The 26,232-nt window shown below is 36.8% G+C and overlaps 1 protein-coding gene across 1 annotated transcript in view; it reads left to right on the forward strand.

The window, feature by feature from the left end:
* Positions 1-4,573: 4,573 nt before the first annotated feature.
* The window catches only part of LOC150099515 (phosphatidate cytidylyltransferase, photoreceptor-specific-like), a 206,266-nt gene continuing 184,607 nt past the window's right edge, over positions 4,574-26,232 (forward strand). Inside the window, exons 1-2 of the mRNA XM_090404474.1 lie at positions 4,574-4,730; positions 15,406-15,581. Of these exons, the coding sequence (XP_090260600.1) occupies positions 4,650-4,730; positions 15,406-15,581 (257 nt within the window). The 5' untranslated portion in view covers positions 4,574-4,649. The remainder of the gene's footprint in view (positions 4,731-15,405; positions 15,582-26,232) is intronic.

Here is a 26,232-nt window from a genome sequence, read left to right on the forward strand (position 1 = left end):
GGACCTGATCGAACGCCTTCTCCAGGTCTAGGAAGGCCATATGGACTGTCTTACTTTTTTTCCTGTGCCTTTCCATTAGTAGGCAGACTGCATGGATTGCGTTTGTCGTCTCAATCTTTTGCAAAGCCACATTGATTTGGTGATATAGTATAGTACGAGTATAGTATGGGTACGCATGCCAACAGGAGAATCCATTTCGATAATAGCGTAATCAATCCGTATTGTGGGATGAATTGTTTATTATTACACGGCGGAAAATTAACTTCTCTTTTATGATCATTGTAGTTTTTAAAGTGATAACTATTTTGCTTGTATAACATTTGGAAAATTTTATCTATAAAGCACTTGATTTCGCTTGTTGGTGACCAATTCGTTCATCGCCTTATTTATTTCTTCCCTTCGACATGAATTGACTCTTCTTGGCAGTCTTCCAACGAGAGCTCTCCCTTCTGTGGTCGGACTATAATAATATCTCTTAAACGGGCATTGATTATGCTTTCAAAAACCTTCATGGTGTGGCAGAGGAGGCGAATTGGGAGGTAATTAATGCAAATAGTGACGTTATCTTTGCCTTTACAAATAGTTACTCTAGTGTTAGTCTGCCAGTCAGATGGGATCTCGTTTTCCTTGATGCATTTGTTGAACAGTCCTGTCAAACACTCCACCTTTCGTCGTCCTAATGTTTCCCAGGCTTCTATGGGGATATCATCAGGCCCGGTCGCCTTTCGGTTTTACATGGCATGGATGATATTTGCAATCTCAGTTGGTATGAACAGAGCCAGCAGTGGGAATAGGCGGATTTGGGTACTCGTCGTTGCTTATTGTATTAGAATAATCATGCGATCGTTGGAGGATGTCTGCTGGTAGCTGGTCCTTCTTCATCTTTGACGAGAGCCTGTGTAGCTCAGTGGATGTGGCGTTTGCCAACCACGGCGCTTGGCCGCACGAAGGAAGACTTGGTTTCGAGTCTAGTCGGCGACTAGAGGAAATTTTTCTAAGCCTTTTTTCGACCGGTTCCCGAGTTAGTCGATCTCTGGCACGGGCAAGCAGGTTTTTCCTCCCGGAAAACTCGGGTTTTTCGTCCTGTAAACTCAAGAAAATCGACCGTAGAACCCACATTATTTCAGACATTAAATATATTGTGTTAGGGTTAGGGACCACGAGATGGCGGCACATTTGAGCCGTCTCTTTTCACTGAGTACCGCTTAATTAGTGATAGCCTTGGGCCATCTATCTCTGATTGGTACCAGTGGAGATTGAACTGCCCACTCAGTCTCCAAAAGTTAGATAGGGCTAAATGGCCTCGCCTACTCCCCGTATACGGGAATAAAAAGGCGTTAGCTGATTTTATATATATATATATATATATATATATATATATATATATAATATGGCTGATGTCTGTTGTAGCATGATGTCTGGATTTGGCTAGTCTGTATATGTCATTAGCTCCTTCAGGTTTGTCCAGGCGAGTATACATTTTGTGGTCACGCTCAGCTTTTGCTGCCGCTACTTGTCGTTTAGCAATTGTCTTCAGTTGGCGGTATTGAGTGAGGTTGTCATCAGTTCTAGATTGTAGCTAGTTTTTGTATGCGTCTTTTTTGGCCTTCACTATGTGATAGACATTTTAATTTCATCACCAAATTTGCTTGTCTATGAATCGACGGCCTGGTTTGGTTGCGACTAGAATTTTCTTGGTGTTTGCCTGAATTTTCATGATAGTCTCATTCCATATTTCTCTGGCTGTGTGGCCAGTTTCTATTTTGAAGGGACCGACAGCATCTATAAGTTATTGTGAACGGTTAGCAAGATTCCACCACTTAATTCCTTCGGTAGATGTTACTAGTCGCCTGGGTGGTCGAAGATAGAGACGGAAATCAAGGAGACCAGGAGTCGATGTTGGGGAGCGATGTTGGCAGATGGAATAACCTTGGAGTCTATTTGCAGTTTCAAGTCTCTTCTTCGTATCATCAAGTAATCAATTTGTGTTTCATGACCACCACTGTAATAGGTGATGAGGTGGGATAGGCGTTTCTGGAAAAATGTGTTTGTCAGTGCCAGATCACATGCTTCAGCGCATTACAAGATGAGTTCGCCTCCATCATTGCGTGTGCCATATCCACAACCACCATGTATACGGTCAAAACCATCTCGGGAATGGCCAACATGGCCATTTAAGTCTCCACCAGTAATTAGTGGTTTATCAGATTTGACATTGATGACTTGGATAAATGTTTCCAAGTCTGTCTAAAATTTGTACAACACCGGGCAACTCGCAAGAACTTGCGAGTTTCCCGGTGTTGTACTACCTTACCTCCATCCTGAAGATATTTTCAGGATGGAGGTAAGGTTTCAAAACCGCGAATTTGACCATTTGCTTAGCTCGTAATCTCGATACAATGTAAGTTTGGATTCACGGCATTTCATTATTTTTACGATATCGGGAAGACTAGGTCTTCCGATGGCAGGTTAGGATGCCTCCTGATCAATTTCTTATACAATCATCTTCATAAACTTATCAGTGTCCTCAGTATGATTGCAAATCATTGCAAGCATATGTGCGACTTCTGATTATTTATAATCTAAGCTTCAGCCCTTTATCCACCATTACTCCATTATACCATACTATTTCGTGGAATGCAGTTCCATCAATATACTGCACCTGTTTTCTTTGGGCGCAGCGTAAAATAGTACACTTAGGAACTTTGATTCCCCCCCCCCCACACACACACAAAACACACGTTTGCCGATTGCACCAACCTATTCAGATTCTCCTTTGTGACACAAGTTCAAAATTCTCAGAAGTGTTAGGACATCAGAATTCATCTGCTATTACCATGCCCAAATTTGCATCATCTGCGAAACACTAAATAATTTCTCTTGACACCTTGAACAATATTCCCCGAAATCAAAACACCACTTGTCGCTCCCCTCTTTAGAGACGCCGTAAACAGAATGATCCTCACTAACGTTCCCAGCCAAAAATCATTTCCTTATTCAAGATGAAATTTACTGTCCATTCCTATTCCCAGTCAATTTCATTGCTAATCACCATATATAAGCATATGGTATTCTGTTAATTAAATGTCTTTGCCGACTCAAAAAAGAAAAAAAAAAAAAGACGGCGACTATATGCATATCCTCTTTCCAATGCAAAGAGAATATGCATATAGTATTTTTCTTTACACTTTTCTTTATTTACATTACATTCCACAAAGCAGGTAAACCGGTTAGATAAGCATATGCATAGATATAATATCTGGCATTATAGCCTTAGTTGCTTCGACCGCAATTCCAAATGCTTCAACTTTTCCCTATTATAAAATGTAACCAACTGAACCGACATATCCTTTAACAAACCCGTGCTGCTCTTTCTAGTGATTACTATTTACATCAGTCCAGTCTTGTATTCTAACAAACCTCTCCAACATCTTCGCTACATCTGAAATTCATGCTCTTCGATAGTTTGACACCATTGTTTCCAATCCTCTTTTAAGTAAGTGGCTCTCACAGTTTTCACCTTCTCGGGAACTTTTTTTTTTGCACTCCAATATCCTATCAGCTACCACATTTTTATTAATGTTAGTCTTTCTCTGTATCTCAAACACACCCCGTACTTCTCCTTCCAGTTTGCTATATTCCTTTACTATCATACTGAATCATATCCTCAGTTTCCCCACATGAAATACACTGACGAAATATTTATTGAACATGTCACTGTAACACCATCTTCAGTTAACCTCGCTCTTTCCTTTACTAGTCTATCACCATCAAGTTTAATGGGTTTTATTATTATTTATATACAGATATTATCATTAAGGAACAGAAATGTAATGCTTACACTTGGATAAAGATTTAAACAAGAATATAATTTCTTGGAATTTTTAATGCACTCATTAAAGGTTGCATTTGATCTGTTTTCTTATTCCTTTCACTTTCCTTGTCTAGGTTTATATGTTATGCTAATATCGCTTTAACTGTTCTGCTTGTACCACCTCTCGGCAGTGTCTGCTCAGAAATATTTCATGCGCTTCAACTTTTACCAACGATCTGTTGGTTGGAAAGCAGAAACGCTATGCAGTTCGCCAAGCAGGCATGCAATTTACAGGACAGGTTTACACTTTACAGAGCAAATTTCATATGCTGAGTGTTGTTCGAGACAAATTTTATTATTATTCTACACAGACGTATATAGAAAGAAAAACATCGTCTAAGAATAATTTCATGTTTCGCGGTTAGTAGCATATTTACCAGTAATGTACCTAGATTAATTTAAATGAGTAATATGTACATATATAATTACTGATTTGCAATATAAATTATTAATTTAATATACGCTTTATTATTTTTTGAATAGCAGTTAATCCTGATAAAAACGGTACAGCTGAAGCCAAAGCATTAAGTGAACACATGTCAGTTGCTGTATGCTGCAGAAGTGTAGTTGTTAAGTATTTCCGGTCCTGCGCGCAACTTTCGCTTGTTGACATTGAGAGCTTGCATCAAGTGCCAGTCCTTATGTCAACCAGTGTAAACAAAATAGCTCTTTAATGCAGTTTGCTTCAGCAAATTTAGCGCTTGTGTTTCACATTATTATCAAATCGTCATTTTATAACATTTTTTAGACATATATAATTTTATCTTTGAAAACAATGCATACCACAGAGTTAAGAAAACGTGTTCCAGCAATAGATGAACAAGAACAGGTAGGCACGGTAGATGAGCAAGAACAGGTAGGTTTGATATTCTATAGCCGCATGTCTGATCATTTAATTTCATATGGATGTTGTTGTTCACTGTTTCTTTCTGTAATGATAGATAAGTGAAGGAATTAGTATATAGTAAACTGTAGAGAACCTTTGCTGCTTTCCCAGTGATCGTGTAAAACATTTTTTTTTTCATATGTTATTTTTAATATAATAAGGAAGTAGTGGCTTCCACTCGAAATCATAGCCTCTGGCTAGCATATAATCAAACAACGACAACAAAAAAAAAGGATGCCCTTTATAGTTTTTTTTTGTAATATTATTATTAGTTTATTTATTTATTTGCAGAGTTGGTATACCCATAACATTAATAAAACGTAGATGTAAGTTATAAAAGTTTTCAGCATGAGATCTGATAGAAAAAAATCATTGATTTCTTATATGGAGATTACAGCATAATTAATAGCTAATAATTTAGCACATATTGAGTAATTGGTTTCAGACAATAGCTTTCCTTCCCACAACAAATCTAAAGTGGAAGGAATGTTTTCTCTGCTTTTCTTAGAGGCATGAAGCCTTTCATATATTATGCTTATTTAGTCAGCCAGATTGTCATGTAGACTGCTGGCTGACTCCAATCTAAGTGATTTGAATTGAATATCTTATGACTTGATTGCATATCCTCAAATTCTGTTATGTTGAAGAAGTTTTTGATAATAAGGAACAAGTGTCATTAAGCAAGAATTTAAAAAAAAAATTATTTTAAATTTAATGGGGTACTCATCCATGAAAGGTTATACTATGGGTGGGCAAAGGATATTTTTTCATTTTAATTATATATATATATATATATATATATATATATATTTAAATTCATTTTTTGCCAAGTCCGGAAGCCCTGTTCTAGAAACTGAACATGGAACTTTTTTGAGCCACCTTCGTGCCTTTAGTAAGTAGGCAGTGGTCTTGCACTGGGAATTAAATGTTGAAAGTTTATTTTTCACTTGGTTAGAGTATAATAAATTTAGTTTAATCCTTTATCCAAGTGTGAGCAAACAAAGTTTGTGCCTGAAAGTATCTTCAGGACTGGGGTAAGGTGGTACAACACCTGGATAAAGGATTAAACTAAATTTATTATACTGGGAATTAAAGTTAATCTTCCACCTAAAGACCAATCGCAAGTATCCATACGAAGGTGGGATTTGAACCTGCAGGCTGTTGGTTGGACAGCATATATGCTAACCACTTGGCCAAACAGGCGAGCTAATAAAAAAACATCATGAGGAAGGAATACCACATATATCAAGATGATGTCGGTTATGAAAATTGTAAGGTACAGAACAGTAGAAGAGTTAAAAGTATTATACAGAATGTATAATACTTGTAACAAATGGCTTTGCAAGTGAGAACCCAAAAGAATTCTGTTATTATGTTGCAAGTAATGAATGAGAAAGAATAACTACTGAATAAGGATGGTTTGCTGGTGACAGATGTAGAAGAGATTAATGAGTGTCCATTTCACTTAACGTTATCAACCTGGCATGTGCAACATGGAGCTCAATGCTACCTCTACATTGGATGAAGAAATGCAGGCATATGAGGAGGTGGTACTAGAGCTATTGCATAAACTCCATAACAGTTTGGCAATCTGGGATAATGAGATATCAGCACAGCTGTCAACTGTTAAAACAGTATAATAAATTTAGTTTAATCCTTTATCCAAGTGTGAGCAAACAAAGTTTGCACCTGAAAGTATCTTCAGGACTGGGGTAAGGTGGTACAACACCAGGTGAATGCAGATGGTATGTGGGTGACTGATTGTTCAACTAATGAGTAGCCATTTTGTTAAAAGCTATCAACTTGGTATATGCAACATTAAACTTGCCGCTACCTCTTCGCTGAATGAGGAAATCCATGTGTACGAAGAGGGAGTTACTAGATCTCTTGTACCACAAACTGCATAAGAATTCTGCAATGGGATATCAGCACAGATGCCGAAAGAGGGTTCAGCTGAACTGGTTATTTCTTTGACCAGGCTAGATATTTTGAGTCACAGAACAGGGAAGATTCAACAGGAGTGGAAATAATGTATGGTAATCCCATTGCACAAGGGTGGTGCAAAGACGGACATATCTAACTATAGACCAATCAGTATCTCAGGAGTAGTGGTGAAGATTTTGGAAAAATTAGTTAGGGCTCGCACTCAGGAATGGGTTGACAGCAAATCTGGCACACCACTGGTTACCTTGAATCTGCAAGATTCAAGGTAACCAGTGGTGTGCCTCAAGGATCAGTCCTTGGTCCATTGTTATTCAATCTGTATATTAATGACATTGGGAAGGATTTGACATGTGACATACAGCTGTTTGCTGATGATGCAAAGATAAGTAGGGTAATCAGGAGTGCTGCTGATATGCAGTACTTGCAGAATGATTTGAATAGGCTGGAATTGTGGGCATTTGAAAATGGCTGTCAGTTGAATGCTAATAAATATAAGGCAATGCACTTTGGTGTGATTAGATATCCAATGTTGCATTATATTGGTGGGATTGAGAGCCATTTTCAACTGTTTTATATCTATATATTTCTTGAATATGTATGTTGTGTAATAGACTATAAGAGATTATATGTAATAGAATATATCAGGCTGGGAATCTTGAAGGTTACTAGACAGGAAGTTGAAGTTCAAGGGTCATATAGCAAAAATTGTAAATACACTCACAGAATAATTGCAATTCTGAAACGAACCTTGACATGTAAAGATAATGAAGTCATTTTGCTTCTTTACAATGTCTTGATAAGCCCTCACCTGGACTATTGCAGTCTGGTCTCCTGGTTTCCATGGTGATTCTGATACATTGGAGAGAGAGTGTGTGAAGGAGAGTGTCAAAAATGATTCAGGATTGTGGAATACTGATTATGAAGATAGATTGAGAATTTGTAGGCTGCAGACACTAGCAAACAGGAGAAAGATGGGTGATTTGATTACAAACTTCTGAAAGGATTATACAGGATATCAGCGGACGGAATTTTTCATTTTATGAAAGGCATCCTTGAAAGTTAGAATGCTGTTAAGAAGAGGGTGAGGGCTCAATTTTTATCTCATAGAGTGATGCCTGATTGGAACAGATTGCCATTGGATGTTGTGTGCAAGTATGTGAATGAATTCAAGAACAGGTATGACAACTGAAGTGAATAGTATGCCTTCCTTGATGAGTTTAATAATAATAATCACTCCTTACTGGGTTTTCTTCTTTGAAGGCCATGTTTGTATTTACTTTTGATATTCTCATGTTATTATTACAGTAATCTCCATGCGTGTGTAGACTAGCCATTCTGAGATTTCATTTAATGATTTTACTGATCAAAGTAAATGATCCTCTGATGTAGCTAATACAATTTAATAATCTGCAAATATATTACTAGTGTGTGTGTGTATCTTTATTTGTAGGTTTATTTGCATACTAAATGGGCTAGGCTGTTTCTGGACTGTTATACATATGTATTAAAAAGTAGAGGTTATAGAGTACATCCCTGCCATTCTTTTCTTTGACTTTCTATTCTGATATTTGTTCTAATTTGATTAGTGTTTTTATTTCTGCTATATATTTCTTGAATATGTATACTGTAATAGACTAAGAGTTGGCATTTGGTATGTTAAATTGGCTAATATTTTAAACAAATTTTGTCTGTTAATTTTATCCAAGGCACCTTATGTTTCTTTTTTCAATTATTAATTTTAAAGTAAAATTGAGTCACATTTTTTTCTGCACAACTCATCTACCTAACATATTAATGTTAGTTGACTACAGAGCTTCCCTTAAGCACCCACCTTATAATTCCACATATATCCTATTTTTTGGCAGCAACCTTTTCTTTCACCACTTCTCAAACACGTACCTCATTGAGCACTCTCACCATCTGGAGGCAGTGTTAATTCCTTATTAGCAACTACAGCTTGTGAAGTTATCACCAAATCCCAAACCCTAAAGCCTCTCTACTTACTTTGGCCACATGCTGCTTAAAATATTTATCCCTCAGAAATTCAACAAACTCGCCCTCCTTGTTCCTGTGCACTAACTTCTCCTTCTATTCTATATTCCTAATGAAAGTCTCACATCAGGATCACCTTATTTTTACATTCCTAACCTGTTTGCCTAAACATTTCACAATAAGTATTCTGTACATTCCCTGGCTTATTACAGAATCCTATCAGATATACTAGCCTGTTGATTTCAACTTCACCACATAAATTCAAAATCTGCACATGTACTAAAATGGATAGCATAAATGATTTTTATTAGCCGTGTCTCCCCCCCCCCCCCCCCCAACAGAATTTTTAAGTGAATTGAAAATTTATAAATCATTATTAGCATTAAAGAGCAAACTTCATAACATATATAAGAAGCGTGAACCATCAAGTGACTGCATAAATGATTTATTCAGTTACAGGTCTTTGAAGAAAATCCATTTTTACAATTTCACTGAGAGAATTGGGTTAATTAACCAGATTCATGCAGATGGTATTTTGTTATTTGGATTATTCTGCATTTTTCAAGCAAGATGCTGCTTTAATGCTTTTGTTTGGAAGGTAGATTTTGCATATATACGATATGCCATGTATCAGTGGTGTTCAACCTTTTTTTACTACGCGAGCTACTTTTCTATAAAAAGTTATTCGGCGATCTGCTCTCTTGTATAGATCACGTTCCCCCAACCTGATATCTGATTATGCACAAATAAACTACTAAAAATAAACAACTAAAAAAAAATACACAACTAAAAACTTTATTTGTGTATTTAAAAATTTATTTATCACTTTTAATTATTTTAATACAACAAAAAAAAACAAAACAAATATATTGGAATAAAATATTTATTTCTCTATTTTGGAAAACCAAAGTTAGAAAAAACAACAGATTGATTACAAACTCACAAGTTACAGGAAATGTTGGTTGATAAAGAAAAAAAAAAAGTTAATCTGAAATTTGGCATTGTTTGGACCTCACATTATTTTCATAGTCAAGTTGATATGAAGAAGTGGCCAATCGCAGACAATCATCCAAATGATCATTTATAAGTTGGTTTCTTAATTGATTTTTTTATGATGGTCATATTTGAAAAAGCGGATTCTGACAAGTATGTTGATCCGAAACATGACAGAATTTTTTGCGCAATATCAGTTAATATTGGGAATTTTTCATGTGCATGCTTCCAAATGACTTCATTGTTTATTAATTTTAAATGTAAACTATTCTGAATGTTTATTATCTCAAGTTCTACTTCAGCTTGGTTTATATCAAACAGCCCACTAATTTTATATGAAATTTCTGTGATGTTCAAGTTTTCTTGAAATGGATTATTGATAAAAGATACAATCATTTCAGTTTATTAAAATCTTTAAATCTTGAATTTATTTCTTCCTGAACCAATTCTATTTCACGAATAAATTCTTTTAAATAATAGCGATGCATTTCTTGATTTTGTTCAAAAAATTTTAATAAATATGGGAGATGTCTAAATTCGTGGTCATTTATATTTTCTTTAATAAAAGTAAGTATTGTTGGAAAATTTTTATTGAACTTAACATGGCAATTAAATTTTTATCTCTATCTTGTAACTCTAAATTTAAATTGCTTAATTTCGTACAGAAATCTGCTAAAAATGATAAGTGTAACAATCAACTTTTATCACTCAATTGTGGATAAATATCTCATTTTTCATCAAGAAAAATTTTTATATTGTTAATTAATACAAGAAATCTTTCTAAAAATTGACTTCTGCTGAGCCAGCGAACATTTTTGTACAACAGAAGTTCCCTATCATCATCTGCCTGTAATTTAAATAACCGCCATTGCAGGGCTTTTCCTCGAACAGAATTTACAATTTTAAATGTAATATCCAAAACATCTTTTGTGTTTAATCTTTTACGACACAGTACTTGTTGGTAAATAATACAGTGGTATTAAAAAATCTGAATATTTTCATCGTTTTTACATAATGAAATGAAGCCTGATTTATTACCTATTATTGCAGGAGCACCATCAATAGTAATAGACACAAGTTTAAAAAGCGAAGTTTGTGTTGTTTCACAAATTCATCAAATGCCGAAACAGTGTCTTCTCCCCTAGTCCTTCCCAATAATGGTATAATTTTCAAAAGTTCTAATTTACTTGAATAATCTTGAAATACCTTACGAATAAATACCATTAACTGAGCAATATCAGTGAAGTCATTTGATTCATGAAATTGTAATGAAAACACAACACACTGGTGAATGTTTGACATTAACCTGGCCTGGAAACTTTTCTCCAGAAATTGGAACTCTTCCTTTCAGCAATTTGAAACCTTGTCTGCGGCCTAGAAGTAGTCTCTCTCTAGCAACGTCTCGAACCGAGAAGCTCCAGAAAATGGGAAACTCCTCTCTCAAGCAATGTGGATCCGGGCAGTCTCTCTGATGGCGACTCTGGACCAGGCAGCCTTCTCTCTGACAGCAATTCTGGAACTGGGACCCCTTCTGCTTGCTTCAGTCCCTTTTTATTAGGCCTCCTTAAATTGCTGGCCATCAGAAAGTTGTTTGAACTCTTTCTGATTGATTTCGGAGATGCTTACACTTAGAGGCTGCAAGCATTTCTCATACATACAAGTTTAAATAACAATCTTTCTAATGCTGCCATGTACAGCTTCAGCAACAAAAACATTGCCTTTGTTTTTAACACTCTAACATATTCTTATTAAAGCAGTATATGCAGTTAGCTTCAAAAGAGTTATTTACAAAAACATCTAATACAAACTATACCGAGACAAACAAAGTTTATTTTTTTACAATATTCACATGGGACTTAACCTAAGTAAAAAATCGATGTAATGTGCTTTGGAATATTTAATATTTAAGCTACAATCGAGTTTTTACACTTTGCTTATAATTGTATTCACTTGGCTTGCTGTTTGAGTTCCACTGATCCAAATTAATTCATTTACCCGGACTTATAAGAAAATTACTGATTTGACAATTTTAACGCAAAATAAACAATAGCAATACACTTAAAGCGCATTAAAAATAATACAAAATATTGATAAATAAAATATTATGTTTTCAGTTTTAATTAAATTTGTAAGGAGGAATACACAAGAGATCGACCAAAAATCGCTCCGCGATTGAACCGGTTGATTGCAATTGACCGGTTGATCGCGATCGACGGGTCAAACCCCCCCGTCATATATATGATGATGGTTTGCACAAAATTGAAGGAATGTTATGGAATCAGAGAGATTACTGAAGAGACACATGGATGGTACGAAACGTTCTCAGCCTTGACCATAGATGGCAACACTACCAGCAAGATTTTTTTTTTCTAAGTTGGCATTTGAATTTGTACATCTGTCATAAGTATCCACGAGAAATGAAACATAAAAATATAAAACAATCTACTCTATCAAGTAGATTGTTTTATACAGCTGTCTGAAGCAAAAGTGTTGTCTGTATCCCTTGAAATGGATAAAATTGAGTATCATGCAATTATAAAAGAAGGTTTATTAATGCCTTAAGAAATGGGCTGCCGAGTTTAAACGTGGCTTACCAGCCTTGAAGATGATCCACGTGAAGAACGTCCAAAACTTGTAACAACACCAGAAATCATTTATCAAGTGCACGTGGTATTGGATAACTGGCAAGTCAAAGTGCAATTTCACAAGTCTTTGACTTGTGAAATTGCCAAGACTATGGGCATTTCAAAATAACATGTAGGAAATATATTTTGCATGAAGAATTACAAATGAAAAAGCTTTGCGCAGGATGCATGCTGCACTTGCTCATAGCAGATCAAAAACGCATTCTCTTGAAAATCTCTGACCAGTGCTTGGAGCGTTTTAACAAGAATAAAACTAATTTTGTGCATCAATTTATTACTATGGATGAGACTTAGATTCAACATTACACACCAGAATCCAAATAGCAGAGCAGTCAAAATAGTGGACAGAAGCTGGTTGTTGAGTGCCAAAGAAGACAAAGTCTGTTCCATCAGCAGGAAAGGTCATGGCATCGATGTTTTGGGATGCTAAAGGCATTTTGTTTATTAATTATCTTGAAAAGAATAAAACAATAACTTGGGAATATTATTCTGATCTTTTAACAAGACTAGACGAAAAAATTCGTGAGAAAAGATCCGGTTTGCAGAAGGAAAAAAAATCTTTCATCATGGCAATGCACCTGTCCACAAAGGTGTTTTGGCAGTGGGAAAATTAAGGGATCTGCACTATGAATTGTTGGAACTATACATAAAAATATAACGGAAAAACTCACGTAGAAAAATTATTTAATGGTATAATTTTCGCCCGTGTGTCACAGGCATCTTCAGTACAATTAGGCACAAAAATTTTTGTGCCTAATTGTACTGAAGATGCCTGTGACACACGGGCGAAAATTATACCATTAAATAATTTTTCTACGTGAGTTTTTCCGTTATATTTTTATGTATAGTTATGTCTACTCACGGTTTACCTCTTTTAAAACTAATTGTTGGAACATCCACCCTATTCCCCAGATTTGGCTCCCTCTGACTTCTATCTCTTCCCAAACTAAAACTCTTTGTTGCTGGTCAGCGTTTTTCTTTGAATCAAGAGGTGATTGCAGCTGTAGAGGGGTATTTTGCAGATCTTAGTGAGAACCACTATAGGGACGGAATAATGGCACTGGAATAAACGTATTAGTCTTAAGGGAGATTATGTTGAAAAATAAAAATAATTTTGAAATTATAAATTCGTTTTCATTGTTAGGCTAAGAACTTTTCAGACCACTCTTGTACTTACAGTAAAAGAGCTAAAGATTTTAAAAATGTATTTTTAAGAATTTGTTATTGCTAGAAATGCACAACATAAGCAGTTTAATGTTTGGATGAAAATGGTTTATCAGTAATGTCTTAATACTGAAACATTTATATATGAGTCTAATCTTTAAAGGTACCTGTGGCATGACTATAAACAATAAATTACACAATAACCACAGTAATTAACTTTGAAAGGTATTTTTGATAAATTACTGGAGGCTGTGCGTGTAAGAAGGATGTTCAAGAAATGTAAACTACCAGCCTTTTCTTTTTCATTGGTGAATTGAATACGTGGGTGAAAGCTATTGATCTGTTGTAGGAAAGTGATAGGTTCATTTTCAGAATGAGGCCAAACAGCAAAGACATCATCACTATAATGAAACCAATGAAAGGGTTGGGGATGAGTGGATGAGAACAAGGTATCTTCCAGATGGTTCAAAAAATAGTTTGCCAAAGATGGAGACAGAGGGCTACTCATGGCAGTGCCTTCAACTTGTCCATCCATAGATCTTGTTTTTAATAATATTGTTTATTAATTACAGAGATAAAGAGCCAATAGGCTTCACTTCGGTGAGGTAAATTTATTCAAATTAAGTGGATATTGAATCCAACATTATTTCTTAGCCGAATAAGAAACTCAAATATTCAGGACCAGGCTCTCATCACTACTTTTCTTAGTATATCCCATAATGCAAAGCACATCGCCCTGTGGACATTTATAATGCTATGCATTAAGGGATGGGCCACTATCCAGACCGGTTTCGACCTTTATTGAAAAACTCATTTTCAATAAAGGTTGAAATAATAAGGTGTCTCACCTTATTATTAAATTACTTTGGATTTAGAGAAAGTTGTTGGAAGTTTTATTTCCACTTGGTTAGACTATAATAAATTTAGTTTAATCCTTTATCCAAGTGTAAGTAAACAAAGTTTGCACCTGAAGTATCTTCAGGACTGAGCAACTTGTGGTAAAGGTGGACCAAGCTGAATGAATATTTCCAGCAAGGATGATTTAATTGGTTTCGGTTAGAAGATATTAAGGCTTATTTTTTTCCTCATACAAAAAAAAAAAAAAAAAAAAGATTGGACTTAGAGCATTATGTTATCAGAAGTATCAAGCAAATAGAATTGCCAGAGCATCTAGGTATGATCCATGAAAATTGCTACATTCATTTAGGAATTGTGCTTAAAAAAATGGCATCACCATGCTCTTCCACATGGGAAAACTTATGGGCAAAATTCATCATGTTACAAATAATTATATTTTTATGCAACTTCTGCTTATGAAAAGTTGCAGACCTACAGTATGTTAGTATACTATAGGTGCACTAAGGGTTTTTTAAATTCAATTTGCTATATTAATTTTTATTTTATTTTGTTATTTTTTGAATTTTTTACATAATTCAGAAACCCTGATCTAGAGACGAAACATGGAACTTCTTCCAAGCCACTTCAGGCTTCCAGTAAGCTGGGCATTGGTCTGACACCTGGTGATGAAGTTTTTATTCCACTTAAAGATGTTCACAAAACATCAGTGCCCATGGTAGGATTCAGACCTGCAGCTTATTGTTTGGAGAGTGGATATGTTATCCACTCGGTCAACTAAGTTACAGTAATCTGCTGTTTATTCAACCAGAGTAGGAATGCAGTGTGCCATTCTGATAGTTGAAATGTTGAAAAATAAAGTGAAATTGCGTTGTGCTCTACCATAAGTTGGTTGAAATATGAGTTTGTTGAGTGAAGGATTGTTGTTTTTGAAAATTGGATAAATGATAGATTACTATAGACATATGCATACTCTATGCAAATTATTCTTTTAAAATTTCATTATTAGTTAATGGTTTATGTGCATTCTAATGCTCTATAATCATCTTTAGCCCAAGGAGGACCTTATTGATATAAAAATGGATGATAAAGGAGGTGATACGGCTGAATCAGAAGATGACCATCCCCTTGATGAATCTAGAGTTGAAGAATTGGTTAAAGAGCTGCCTCAAGCTACAGACAAAACAACTGAGGTATTAGATTCAGCATTGGCATCACTGTCTTCAAGGTATTTAAAATTAAATTTTTTGGTATGCATTCTTTGGATAAAAATGCTCCCCTTTATGATGACTGTGATGTTAGTTGGTAATCTGTGTTCTTATTAAAAATGAATACTCAATCTTGAAAGTTTATTTTTCACTTGGTTAGAGTATAATAAATTTAGTTTAATCCTTTATCCAAGTGTGAGCAAACAAAGTTTGCGCCTGAAAGTATCTTCAGGACTGGGGTAAGGTGGTACAACACCAGGGCAACTCCTTGCAAAGGTGGAGCAAGCTACCAACATTCCTATCTCAGTATCTCCCACAATGCAAAACACATCTCCTTGCAGATATGTCTGATGTTATGCATTAAGGGAAGGGCCACTACCCAGACTAGTTTCGACCTTTATTGAGGTCTCTTCAGTGGGAGCCAGGCCCAAGTGAAGATACCAGGCAGAAGCATTAGCAAGGTCATCTCTACCTATAGGAGTTACCAAATGGTGTGCCACCCTTTTTTAATAAATTACTCTGGATTTAGAGAAAGATGTAGAAAGTTTATTTTTCACTTGGTTAGAGTATAATAAATTTAGTTTAATCCTTTATCCAAGTGTGAGCAAACAAAGTTTGCACCTGAAAGTATCTTCAGGACTGGGGTAAGGTGGTACAACACCAGGGTAACTCCTTGCAAAGTTGGAGCAAGCTACCAACACTCCTATCTCAGTATCTCCCACAATGCAAAACACATCCCCACTAAAGAGACCTCAATAAAGGTCGAAACTAGTCTGGGTAGCGGCCCTTCCCTTAATGCATAACATTAGACATATCCGCAAGGAGATGTGTTTTGCATTGTGGGAGATACTGAGATAGGAGTGTTGGTATCTTGCTCCACCTTTGCAAGGAGTTATCCTGGTGTTGTACCACCTTACCCCAGTCCTGAAGATACTTTCAGGTGCAAACTTTGTTTGCTCACACTTGGATAAAGGATTAAACTAAATTTATTATACTCTAACCAAGTGAAAAATAAACTTTCAACATCTTTCTCTAAATCCAGAGTAATTTATTAAAAAAGGGTGGCACACCATTTGGTAACTCCTATAGGTAGAGATGACCTTGCTAATGCTTCTGCCTGGTATCTTCACTTGGGCCTGGCTCCCACTCTGTTTTCAGCGGCCCTGAGAGAAAGCTCCATGTTCCAGTCTTCTTTTGGATTCCAGTTACCAGATCCCGAGAGAGAGCTCCTATTCCAGTATTGTTTGGTAAGAACTCTTCTAGTTTTTCTTTTGTTGGTTTTTATTTTTTGCGGCCTCGTTCCAATCAGTGCAGGTCCGTTTTAGGATATTTCCTTTCGGGGACTGAAATTTGCTATTTCGTTGGTAAGGTTAACAGTGTCAAAATTCTTGCCAAGAGTTCATACTCTCGGGATCGAAATTGACCCAAACATCGACAAAGCGACGTTTGTGAGAGCTCTTCTCAATGTCGCGAAAGCAGAAAGCATTTACGGGCTTACCCCTTACGGGGGGAGAAGATTCCAAATAGTAACGAACAACATAGAAACAAGAGAAACGTTCCTTAAAGGCGTAGAATGTGAAGGGAAAAAATACCTACCCTTCCTAGTCGGGAGTATTTTAAAATCCGTAAAAATTGACAGGTTTCCTCTAGAATATCTAGAGAAAGGGGAGGAAATCATTAAAACCATTTTCTCCAAGTGGGGGACTGTCCGAAACGTAACAATCGGACAAGACGCGGATATCCCAGAGTGGAAATCAGGGGAAACGAGCTTTTCAATCGAGATGAAAACAGAGGTCCCCAACTTGATTTTTTTAGGTTCAGCAAGAGTAATAATCAATTATCCAGGCGTAAGAAAACAATGTTTTAGGTGCACCGCTTTGGGCCACCTTAGCGCTCACTGCCTGAAAAACAACACATGCCACAACTGCTTATCGACAGAACACACATTGAATCAATGTGAGTCACTGTGCCGTAAATGTGGGAACACATCCCATAAAATAGACGTTTGTCCTAACAGGATCCTTGCAGAAAGAGCAGGAGGCGCCATAACACCTGCATCAGTAGCCATTCCTAAGCTCACAACACAGGACTCTTGAGCTACCGGCCAAACAGTAAACGAACCACAAACAACTGAACCAGAAGAGTTTCCAGCCCTCCAACTGCCAGCTATCGCAACGACTACATTAGGAAATCAGGCAATAACTGGGACGAATGCAGAAGGGAGAATTAGGAAGAAAAAGAAACAGAACACTAAGAAATCTTACACCAATGAATCGGAAGGCAACAATAACAGCACAGAAACGGAGGAAATCGAAATCAATACCAGTACAACAAAACGACCCATCACGCCGGAAGAAGGAGAAATGAAACGAAATAAACAGGACACTGAAAGCCAAATAGAAGCCTCGAGTTCAGATGAGGATGAGGAAGGAAATGAAATAATAACGCAAAACAACACAGAAAATGAGGAAGAAACCTCATCAGAAGAAGAAGACAGAGAGCAAGGAAACAATCCAGAAACTAAGGAAGGAACAGACTTTTGTTAAAAGCAATACCCCAAACGGCTCTGTCATTTTGAAGAACTTTAAGGGATCTCTTAAAACGGCAGAAAAACTATTTCAGATAATGATCACAAAAGGAGAGCCAACTTTCTTGTTGTTTAAAAGGAGCAATAGACTCATATGGGGAGAACTCTATGTAAAAGATATATCCAAGGTCGAGCCCCATCAATTGGACGGTCACCTGGACTTAACAGAGGAAGAAAAACAACACTTATGCGACACATTGAAGTCGCTGACACGAGTAAATTTGGAAAAGAGATACTCATGGATAATGAAGGAATTTGAAAAAAGAACTTTACCAGTAGATACACCAGTTCTTCTCACCCCATTACAAAACCGGTAAAAGGAAAAGAACCCCTATATGAAAATTCTAATGTAACAAAACGAATCCTATTCTATCTTAGGGATAAACCCGAGATAAGAAACAAAGTCCACACAGCTCTACAGGAAAAAGGAGACGCTGCTTTGCAATGTGAAGGTGAGCTAGAGTCTTAGAATATGGCTCAAGTTTGGGAACGTCACTTACTACTGAGCGAAATGGAATGAAAGCTTGAAGAGAATATGGAAACTAAATGATGAAGAGTCAGTACACGTACTCACGGTGATGGAAAACGTGGTAAAAGACTGAGGTAGCAATAAAAAATAGCAGGGCAAATATGATTTAATATAAAAACAAAAAGCCCCTTCTAAGTTTCTTGGTTCTGTTTCTGTATGTTCACGCTTAATCCACATAGGAGGGGGCAGACCTGAGAACCCGAGCGGCGAAGGCTTACAGCGAGGCGGTGCGGCTCCTTGCGGGCTGCATCACTCGGGCCAGGCTCTTCCCCCATTCTTGCAGTACTTTTCTGTTAATTCACCGACTTTTTTTTTGTTCTGTTTATGCGTGTTCTAGCTCCTTTATTGTTTATGCGTGTTCTAGCTCCTTTATTGTTTCTGTGTGTCTTAGTTCTTTTGCTTTTTAATTTGTGTGTCCTGCATTTGTTTTTCCCCACTTTCCTCGGACAGACACCTGAAGAGGTGACTGACCGGGGAAAGCTGAAAAGAACGGATGGAGGGAGGAAACGTCAGAGATCTGCTTGGCACTGACTTTCGAGTAAGGCCAAGTAGATCGACTGAGGCCTCTTTAACTATCTACTCTATCTTTTCTACTCCTCTCTTACTATCAAAGCTGGCTCTCAATACAACTTTTTGACTCTAAAGAGGATGATGAGATATGAACTCCCATTCTACCTCAATAAAGGTCGAAACTAGTCTGGGTAGTGGCCCTTCCCTTAATGCATAACATTAGACATATCTGCAAGGAGATGTGTTTTGCATTATGGGAGATACTGAGATAGGAGTGTTGGTATCTTGCTCCACCTTTGCAAGGAGTTGCCCTGGTGTTGTACCACCCTACCCCAGTCCTGAAGATACTTTCAGGCGCAAACTTTGTTTGCTCACACTTGGATAAAGGATTAAACTAAATTTTTTATAATATTCAATCTAGATAATTAATAACGCTGTTCAACAATTTTTTTTATAATAAGACAGCAGATTTCACTACAAATCACATTTTGTAGTGAAAATGGGATTGGCATAAAAGGCAGTGAGAAAGTAGTTGAAGAGATGAAAAAGCAGAGTTGGTAAAGATGAGGCAAGAGATTAAATGTATGAGAAATGAACTGAGGAGAATTATTGATTTGCATGGAAATGTGAGGAAGAATGAAAGATTTGAAAGAAATATTCAATGATTTGAGAGTAGCAGTGTATGGGGATTTGATGATTAGAGGTGTGGTCAGTGAAAATATGCACAAGGTTTGTTTTCTGGGAGGTAGAATGAGCAGAGTGATTAAAGCATTGGATAAGAGGAGTATATGAGAAAAAGAGTCAGTAGTGGTAGCCGGCACAAATGATTTCACTGTAATGATTTGCTAAGGCTTTTGACAGGATACCCATGGAATACTATTGCGCAAATTGGAGCAGATGGGGATGGATGCTAAACTGGTGATATGGATAGGAGAATGGCTCAGCGAGAGACACCAGAAGGTAGTGTATGGAGGAACAGAGTCCAGGATGAGGCAGGTGACTAGTGGTGTGCCTCAGCGCTCTGTGCTTAGGCCATTGTTGTTTAATTTGTATATAAATGATATAGGAAATGGCTTAAAGGGAGATATTCGGTTGTTTGCTGATGATGTTGGATAGTGCAATAAAAAATCAAGCTGATGTTGAGAGTTTGCAGAATGATTTAAATAAGCTGGCAAAATGGGCAAAGGTAATGGATGTCAGTTCAATGTGGAAAAGTGTAAAGTTACACATTTTGGGATTAAAAGATTACCAGCTGTGTACTACTTTGATGGAACAGTACTCCAAGAGATTGATAAGGCTGGGGACTTAGGGATGTTGGTGGATACGGAGATGAAGTTCATGGGACACATTGCTAAGGTGTTCAAGATTGCACATAGGATTACGTGGTTATTGAGGAGCACACTAACATCCAGAAATAAAGAGGTTGTTGTTCCCCTTTATAAAGTGTTGATACTTTCACACATTTGGATTACTGTGCTCAGGTCTGGTTGCCTGGATTCCTTCGAGATGAGGCAGTTGTGCAGAGGGTTCAGAGGAGAGTGACTAGGTTGGTGAGTGATGTATAAAATGTTTCCTACATTGATAGATTGAGAGTTTGTGGATTGCAGAGGTTGATTGATAGGCAGAGAAGAGAGGATATGATAGACACATTTAAATTACTAAAAGGTTTTTATAAGATTGATGCAGGAGAAATGTTTCAGCTGTGTGATAGTGATGGAAGAACAAGAGGTCATCCCTGGGAATTAAGGAAAAGTGTGGTTAACAAGGGTGTGAGAACGAGGTTTTTTGCATGGAGGGTGATGAATGAGTGGAATGCATTGCCTGACTCAGTTGTGAGTTCTTCGTCTGTAAATGAATTCAAGAAGAGATGATAGATATCGTTTTGATAGTTTGGATCTCCTGCAATGAGTCTACTGGCTCCATGGAGATACCTGTAATAATAATAATAATGTAACAAGGAGAATGTAAGGCTGGATATCAGCAGGCTGTTAAGGAGAGTGAAAGTTCACAATGTAGTAGGTAAGATAGTCAGCCTGTTGCCCAGATATGAGTTGAGAGGGCAAGTAAAGATTATAAATGGTATGCTAGCAGAGTTGTGTGAGGAGAAAGGAGTTCATTTTGTGAATGTGTGGGATGAATTTGAGGTGTGAATAGAACTGTATAAAAGAGATGGACTCCATTTAAATGAATTTGGTGCGAGTCAGTTGGAGAAACTTGCTGCAAAAGAAAATAACGATTGAGGTTGAATGGAAAATCTGAGGAAGCAAGAGATGTTGTGGAAGAGCAGGAGAATAAGGTAGGAGGGTTTGCAAATGGAGAGGTGAGTGAAGAGGTGAGAAAGGAGGAACATAAGACAGATAGGGAAAGGAGGGGGGGGGGTCATGTTAGACAGGGAGACACTGCATGAAAAATGTAGATGATGATGGTTTTCATTTCAGGAATAGATGTGTGAGTGGGCAAGAAGGGATTAAGACAGTCAAGGATGTGGGGGGGGGTGACATTTAGCTCTGAGGAGGAATGTAATATCAGCGATGATAGAGAGGAATGGATGGGCAGAGTGTGGAGTCATATCCAAGAAGTGGGTTTAGTGGACTTGTTATAAATACAGAAATGAGCTAGTGTGTGTATTTACAAATGCTAGAAGTATTTGAGACAAGGGGAATGAAAATGTAACATTGATAGTTTGTTTGTCCAAAAATTGTTGGAATAAATCGGACATGGTTGATCAAGGATGACATTCTGACAGGAATAGAGATGGAGGGATATGTAATCTTTCATATAAAACTTTACAACTACCACACTCTGAATACAGACAAGGTAAAAAATGGAGGAGGAGTGCTATTGATGATGGCAGAGTGCCCATCTAGGGTGAGATGCAAGGAGCAAATAGTGACAGTGGTTTTGAAGCAGAGGATAGAATGAAATTAGTAGGCTGTTGCTATAGACCTAGTAATGTAGAAGGTAGTGAGAAGGAAATGTTTAGGCAGATTTGTCAGACTAATAAGAAAAGGGTAATTTCAATTATGGTAATATAGACTGGAATGAGGAGACAGAATCTGGAAACAAAGAGAATGAATTAGTTTTTGAGGGACAACTGTCTTATGCAGTACATAACAGAGGCTACACATTGATTTTGAGAGTCTTGGATTTGATTATCTCATCAGAAGATATTATAAATGAAGTATCACATCTCCCTCCAGTTGGTCAAGGTGACCATGAAGTGATCACTTGGATGGTGGCTAGCCATATCAAACTTTTGTGAGAAAGGGTTATATGCGGAACTGTAAGTGCATGATTATGTCAAACTCAGGAGGCAGCTTACAGTGATATGGAATGAGGAATTGGATGGGAAGGAAATCAATGCTGCTTGGTCTCTAATTAGGAACTATCTGGCAGAGGCAATGATAAAGTGTATTCCAAAGGCCAAGAGATTAAATAAGTTAGGCATAAAATGGATGACTGAAGAGGTGAAGCATGCAATCTGAAAGAAAAATGCATTGTGGAGGCAGCACAAGATGAGTGACCATAATAATTTTCATGAGGAGTACAAAGAGCAAGCATAGAATTGACTTGCTTGGTAAGGGTAGGAAAAGTGCAATTAGCAAATGAGGCTAAAGGAAGTAAACATAAGTTTCTGTGGTTTAGCAGTTCTATGGGAAGTTTTCAGTATTTTAATATATCAAGACCACATTATTATGTAAATAAAGAATTTAATAAAAAAAAGCAGTTAAAACCCTACAAATTTCATAAGTCAGGGGTACTGGTACATAAGTTTTACATAACAAAAACCTATTAACAATTAATTACACATATTAGATGTTTTTTCACAACTGTAACATATAATTGATAAATCAGAATATGAATAATAGCCATAATTAAAACTTTACAAGACAGGGCATATTACATATCAAGCACATCAGTTAAAAGGAATGAAGAACTGCACTACCTCAAACAAAACCTCTTACTTAATGGTTTTGAACCCAAGATGATCAGAAAAATTCTTAATACATCTCCTTCACAACTCCCTTACTTAAACAAGTTTCAAGAATCCATTCATGTTGCCTTACATCAAGAATGTCACAGACAAAGTGGCTGCATTGCTCCATTAGTACAACGTAAAAGTGGCTTTTTTTTATCTTTACAAAAAATATATTGTTCTAGTGGCATTTGTTATGTAGGCCAGACATGAAGGTCTAGAGAGATCCACATGTCTGAACATGTAAAAGACGTCTAAAAAAGAAGAGAGCATAAATCAGGCCTGGCATTCCACACAGCCAACTACTGGCCATCAAGTATTTTGGCAACAGACAAAAATGTCATATATTTATTGTAACTGTTTTACAAGAAAATTTAAGGAAGCCTTTCAAATGTTTAAGATCCTACACAATGCAATAAAAATCAAGAGCTTAACCACCTTATCGGCCATTAAAGATCAAATACGCACCCTCAAAAGCTTTGAGGGTGTGTATTTGATATTCATCATAAATTTCAATGTAATATCAATGGTATTACAATTTTAATATGCACTTCGCATCCATGGAAATGTGTACGTATATATACGTCCTGGCCAGTAGCATGGTTAATGTTACATTAAGTCTGGTCTGATTTCAACAAAAATTTAACTGCCATGGACCTAGGATATAACGCATGTGATACCACAGAATGTGATAGTAACAACTAGCAATGTTCCAACACGCATACAGTAATGAATTTATCATTTCTATTCTGGTTTATCAGTTATATATTACAGTTGAGAAGTTATCAAAAACATCTAAATTGTGTAATGAATTGTTAATAGGCTTTTGTTGTGTAAAACATTTATACCAGTACCCCTGATGATGTAAGGCTTACAAAACGTATCAGGTTTTGATTGCTTATTTTTATTAAACTCTTTATTTATGTAATAATATGGTCTCAATACCAAAAATTTCCCACAGAGGCTAAAAGAAATCTTAGGGAGTTTTTTGATATGTGACCAGTAGAAGGAAGAATGATTATGTGAGGATGATGTTGGTCACTGATAATGGGAGAATCATAAACACTGAGGAGGATAAGTAGAGGTTTTAAATGAGCAAACTCATTAAAGTATTCCATCCCTATGATTGTAATATAATGCAGAACTTGAGAGCAGTGGGAATAGAGGAAGAACCACTTATGGTGAGTGAGCAGGAGGTATAAGAGGAATTGAGTAAACTTGATGTCAACAAGGCCATGTAACTTCATGGTAGATCACTGTGCATCTTAAGGGAATGTTCCAGCAGTTAACAATTTTAATTTACCTTTTTAACATTAGATTGGCCTAAATTCCAAAGAAGTGGAAAGAAGTAAAAATTGTTCTGCTTCATAAAGGTAGTGATAAGACTAAGGAACTTTAAATTATAGGTCAATCTGCTTGTTTGTGGTCAAAGTGTTGGAGATGCTAGTCAGAACAAGGATTAAGAACTGGGTTGACAGCAGCAGAATTCTCTTATAGACAGCATGGGTCTGCTTACTTATTATAACATGGTGACAAATACATTGGACAAGGGGATGCATATACAGTAGTATATTTAGATTTTGCAAAGGTGCCTCAGGAGTCTCTTTTGGGTCCATTGTTTACTTTGTATGTAAATGACATTGGAAGGGGCTTAAATGGTGATATGCAGTTTGTGATGATGCAAAGAGTGGGAGAGTTATCAGAAGTAGAGCAGATGTAGTCTTGCATGAGGACTTGAATAGACTGTCTGAACTGACAAGTGTGTGGGGATGTTAGTTTAATGTATGAAACTAGGTTTTAAAATTTGGTAAGGAAAGATGGGATGCATAGTATAGGATTAGTGGGGATATCTTAGAAGAGGTGGAGGAGATGAAATATCTGGGGGGTGATGATGGTAGGGACTTGAAATTTCATGGACAGTTTGCTAAAACTGGGAGTACAACATAGTGGATTATATATGAAATGCAAAGAGTTTGTATAATGATGCAAAGAATATTGACATGTACAAGTAAGAATGTTATGGTTCTATTGTACAAGGCATTAATCAGGCAGCATATGGATTCTTCTTCTCCTGTAGTCCTAAATGGACCATTAGATCATTCATGGCTGGTAGGTGATAGTCTTGGTTAGCCTCCTCCAGTCATCTCGGTCTCTTGTTCGTGATGTCAGTTGAGAAAGGGAGGAATTTGTTCATTTTTTGATGTTATCAGTCCATTTTAATCGAGGTCGGCCCCTAACCCTTGGTCCTGGAACGATTCCTTTTAGTGCTTGCTTTGGAATGCCATTAGCCCTCTCCACCTGTCCGAACCATTTCATCTGTCTTCTTCTGATGACTGTCAGAATATTTCCCCTTTTTCTCCCGTCTATTGAATCAATCAGTTTTCGGACATTTTCATTGGTTTTGTGAGCGGTATAGGGGATTCTCAAAGTCTTCTGTAAGTTTTCATTTCAAAAAACAGGAGTCTCCTCTCATCTTCCTTCAATAAAGTCCAGGCCTCACACCCATACAAGAGGACAGAATTCATCAAGGTGTCAATTAGTCTTAGTCTGATTGTAATTGCTATTCTGTTATCTCCTCACAATGGTTTTAACTTTTGTAGGGCCACGGTTGCCTTAGCAATTCGGTATTTAATGTTGGTTTTTGAACGACCATCTTGACTCAGTGTGCTTCCTAGATAAGTGAACTTGTTTACATTCTCAATTTGTTTATTGCTAATTTGTATCTTTAAGAATTTAATGTCTGATTTTGAGGTTATCATTGTTTTTGTTTTTTGTAGGTTTATGTATAATCCATATTTTTTTAATGTTCCGAAAATGCGGCTGGTTATCTCTTATAATTCTTCTTCACTTTCTGTCAGAAGATCGATATCGTCTGCAAAACGTAAGTTATTTATTCTTAGTCTGCCAACTGCTATTCCAGTGTCATATTCATAAAGAGCTTCATCTATGGCACATTCCAGAAAACAATTAAAAAGAAGAGGGGACAAGATGCATCCCTGTCTTACCTCCCGTTCTGCCCCGGATGATTCACTGCTGTAATTTTTAATTTCAATTCTCATATCAGATGAA

Source organism: Typopeltis vanoorti, chromosome 14, assembly GCF_054136105.1.
Source record: "Typopeltis vanoorti isolate ZY-2024b chromosome 14, IOZ_Tvanoo_1.0, whole genome shotgun sequence".
Lineage (NCBI taxonomy): Eukaryota > Metazoa > Arthropoda > Arachnida > Uropygi > Thelyphonidae > Typopeltis > Typopeltis vanoorti.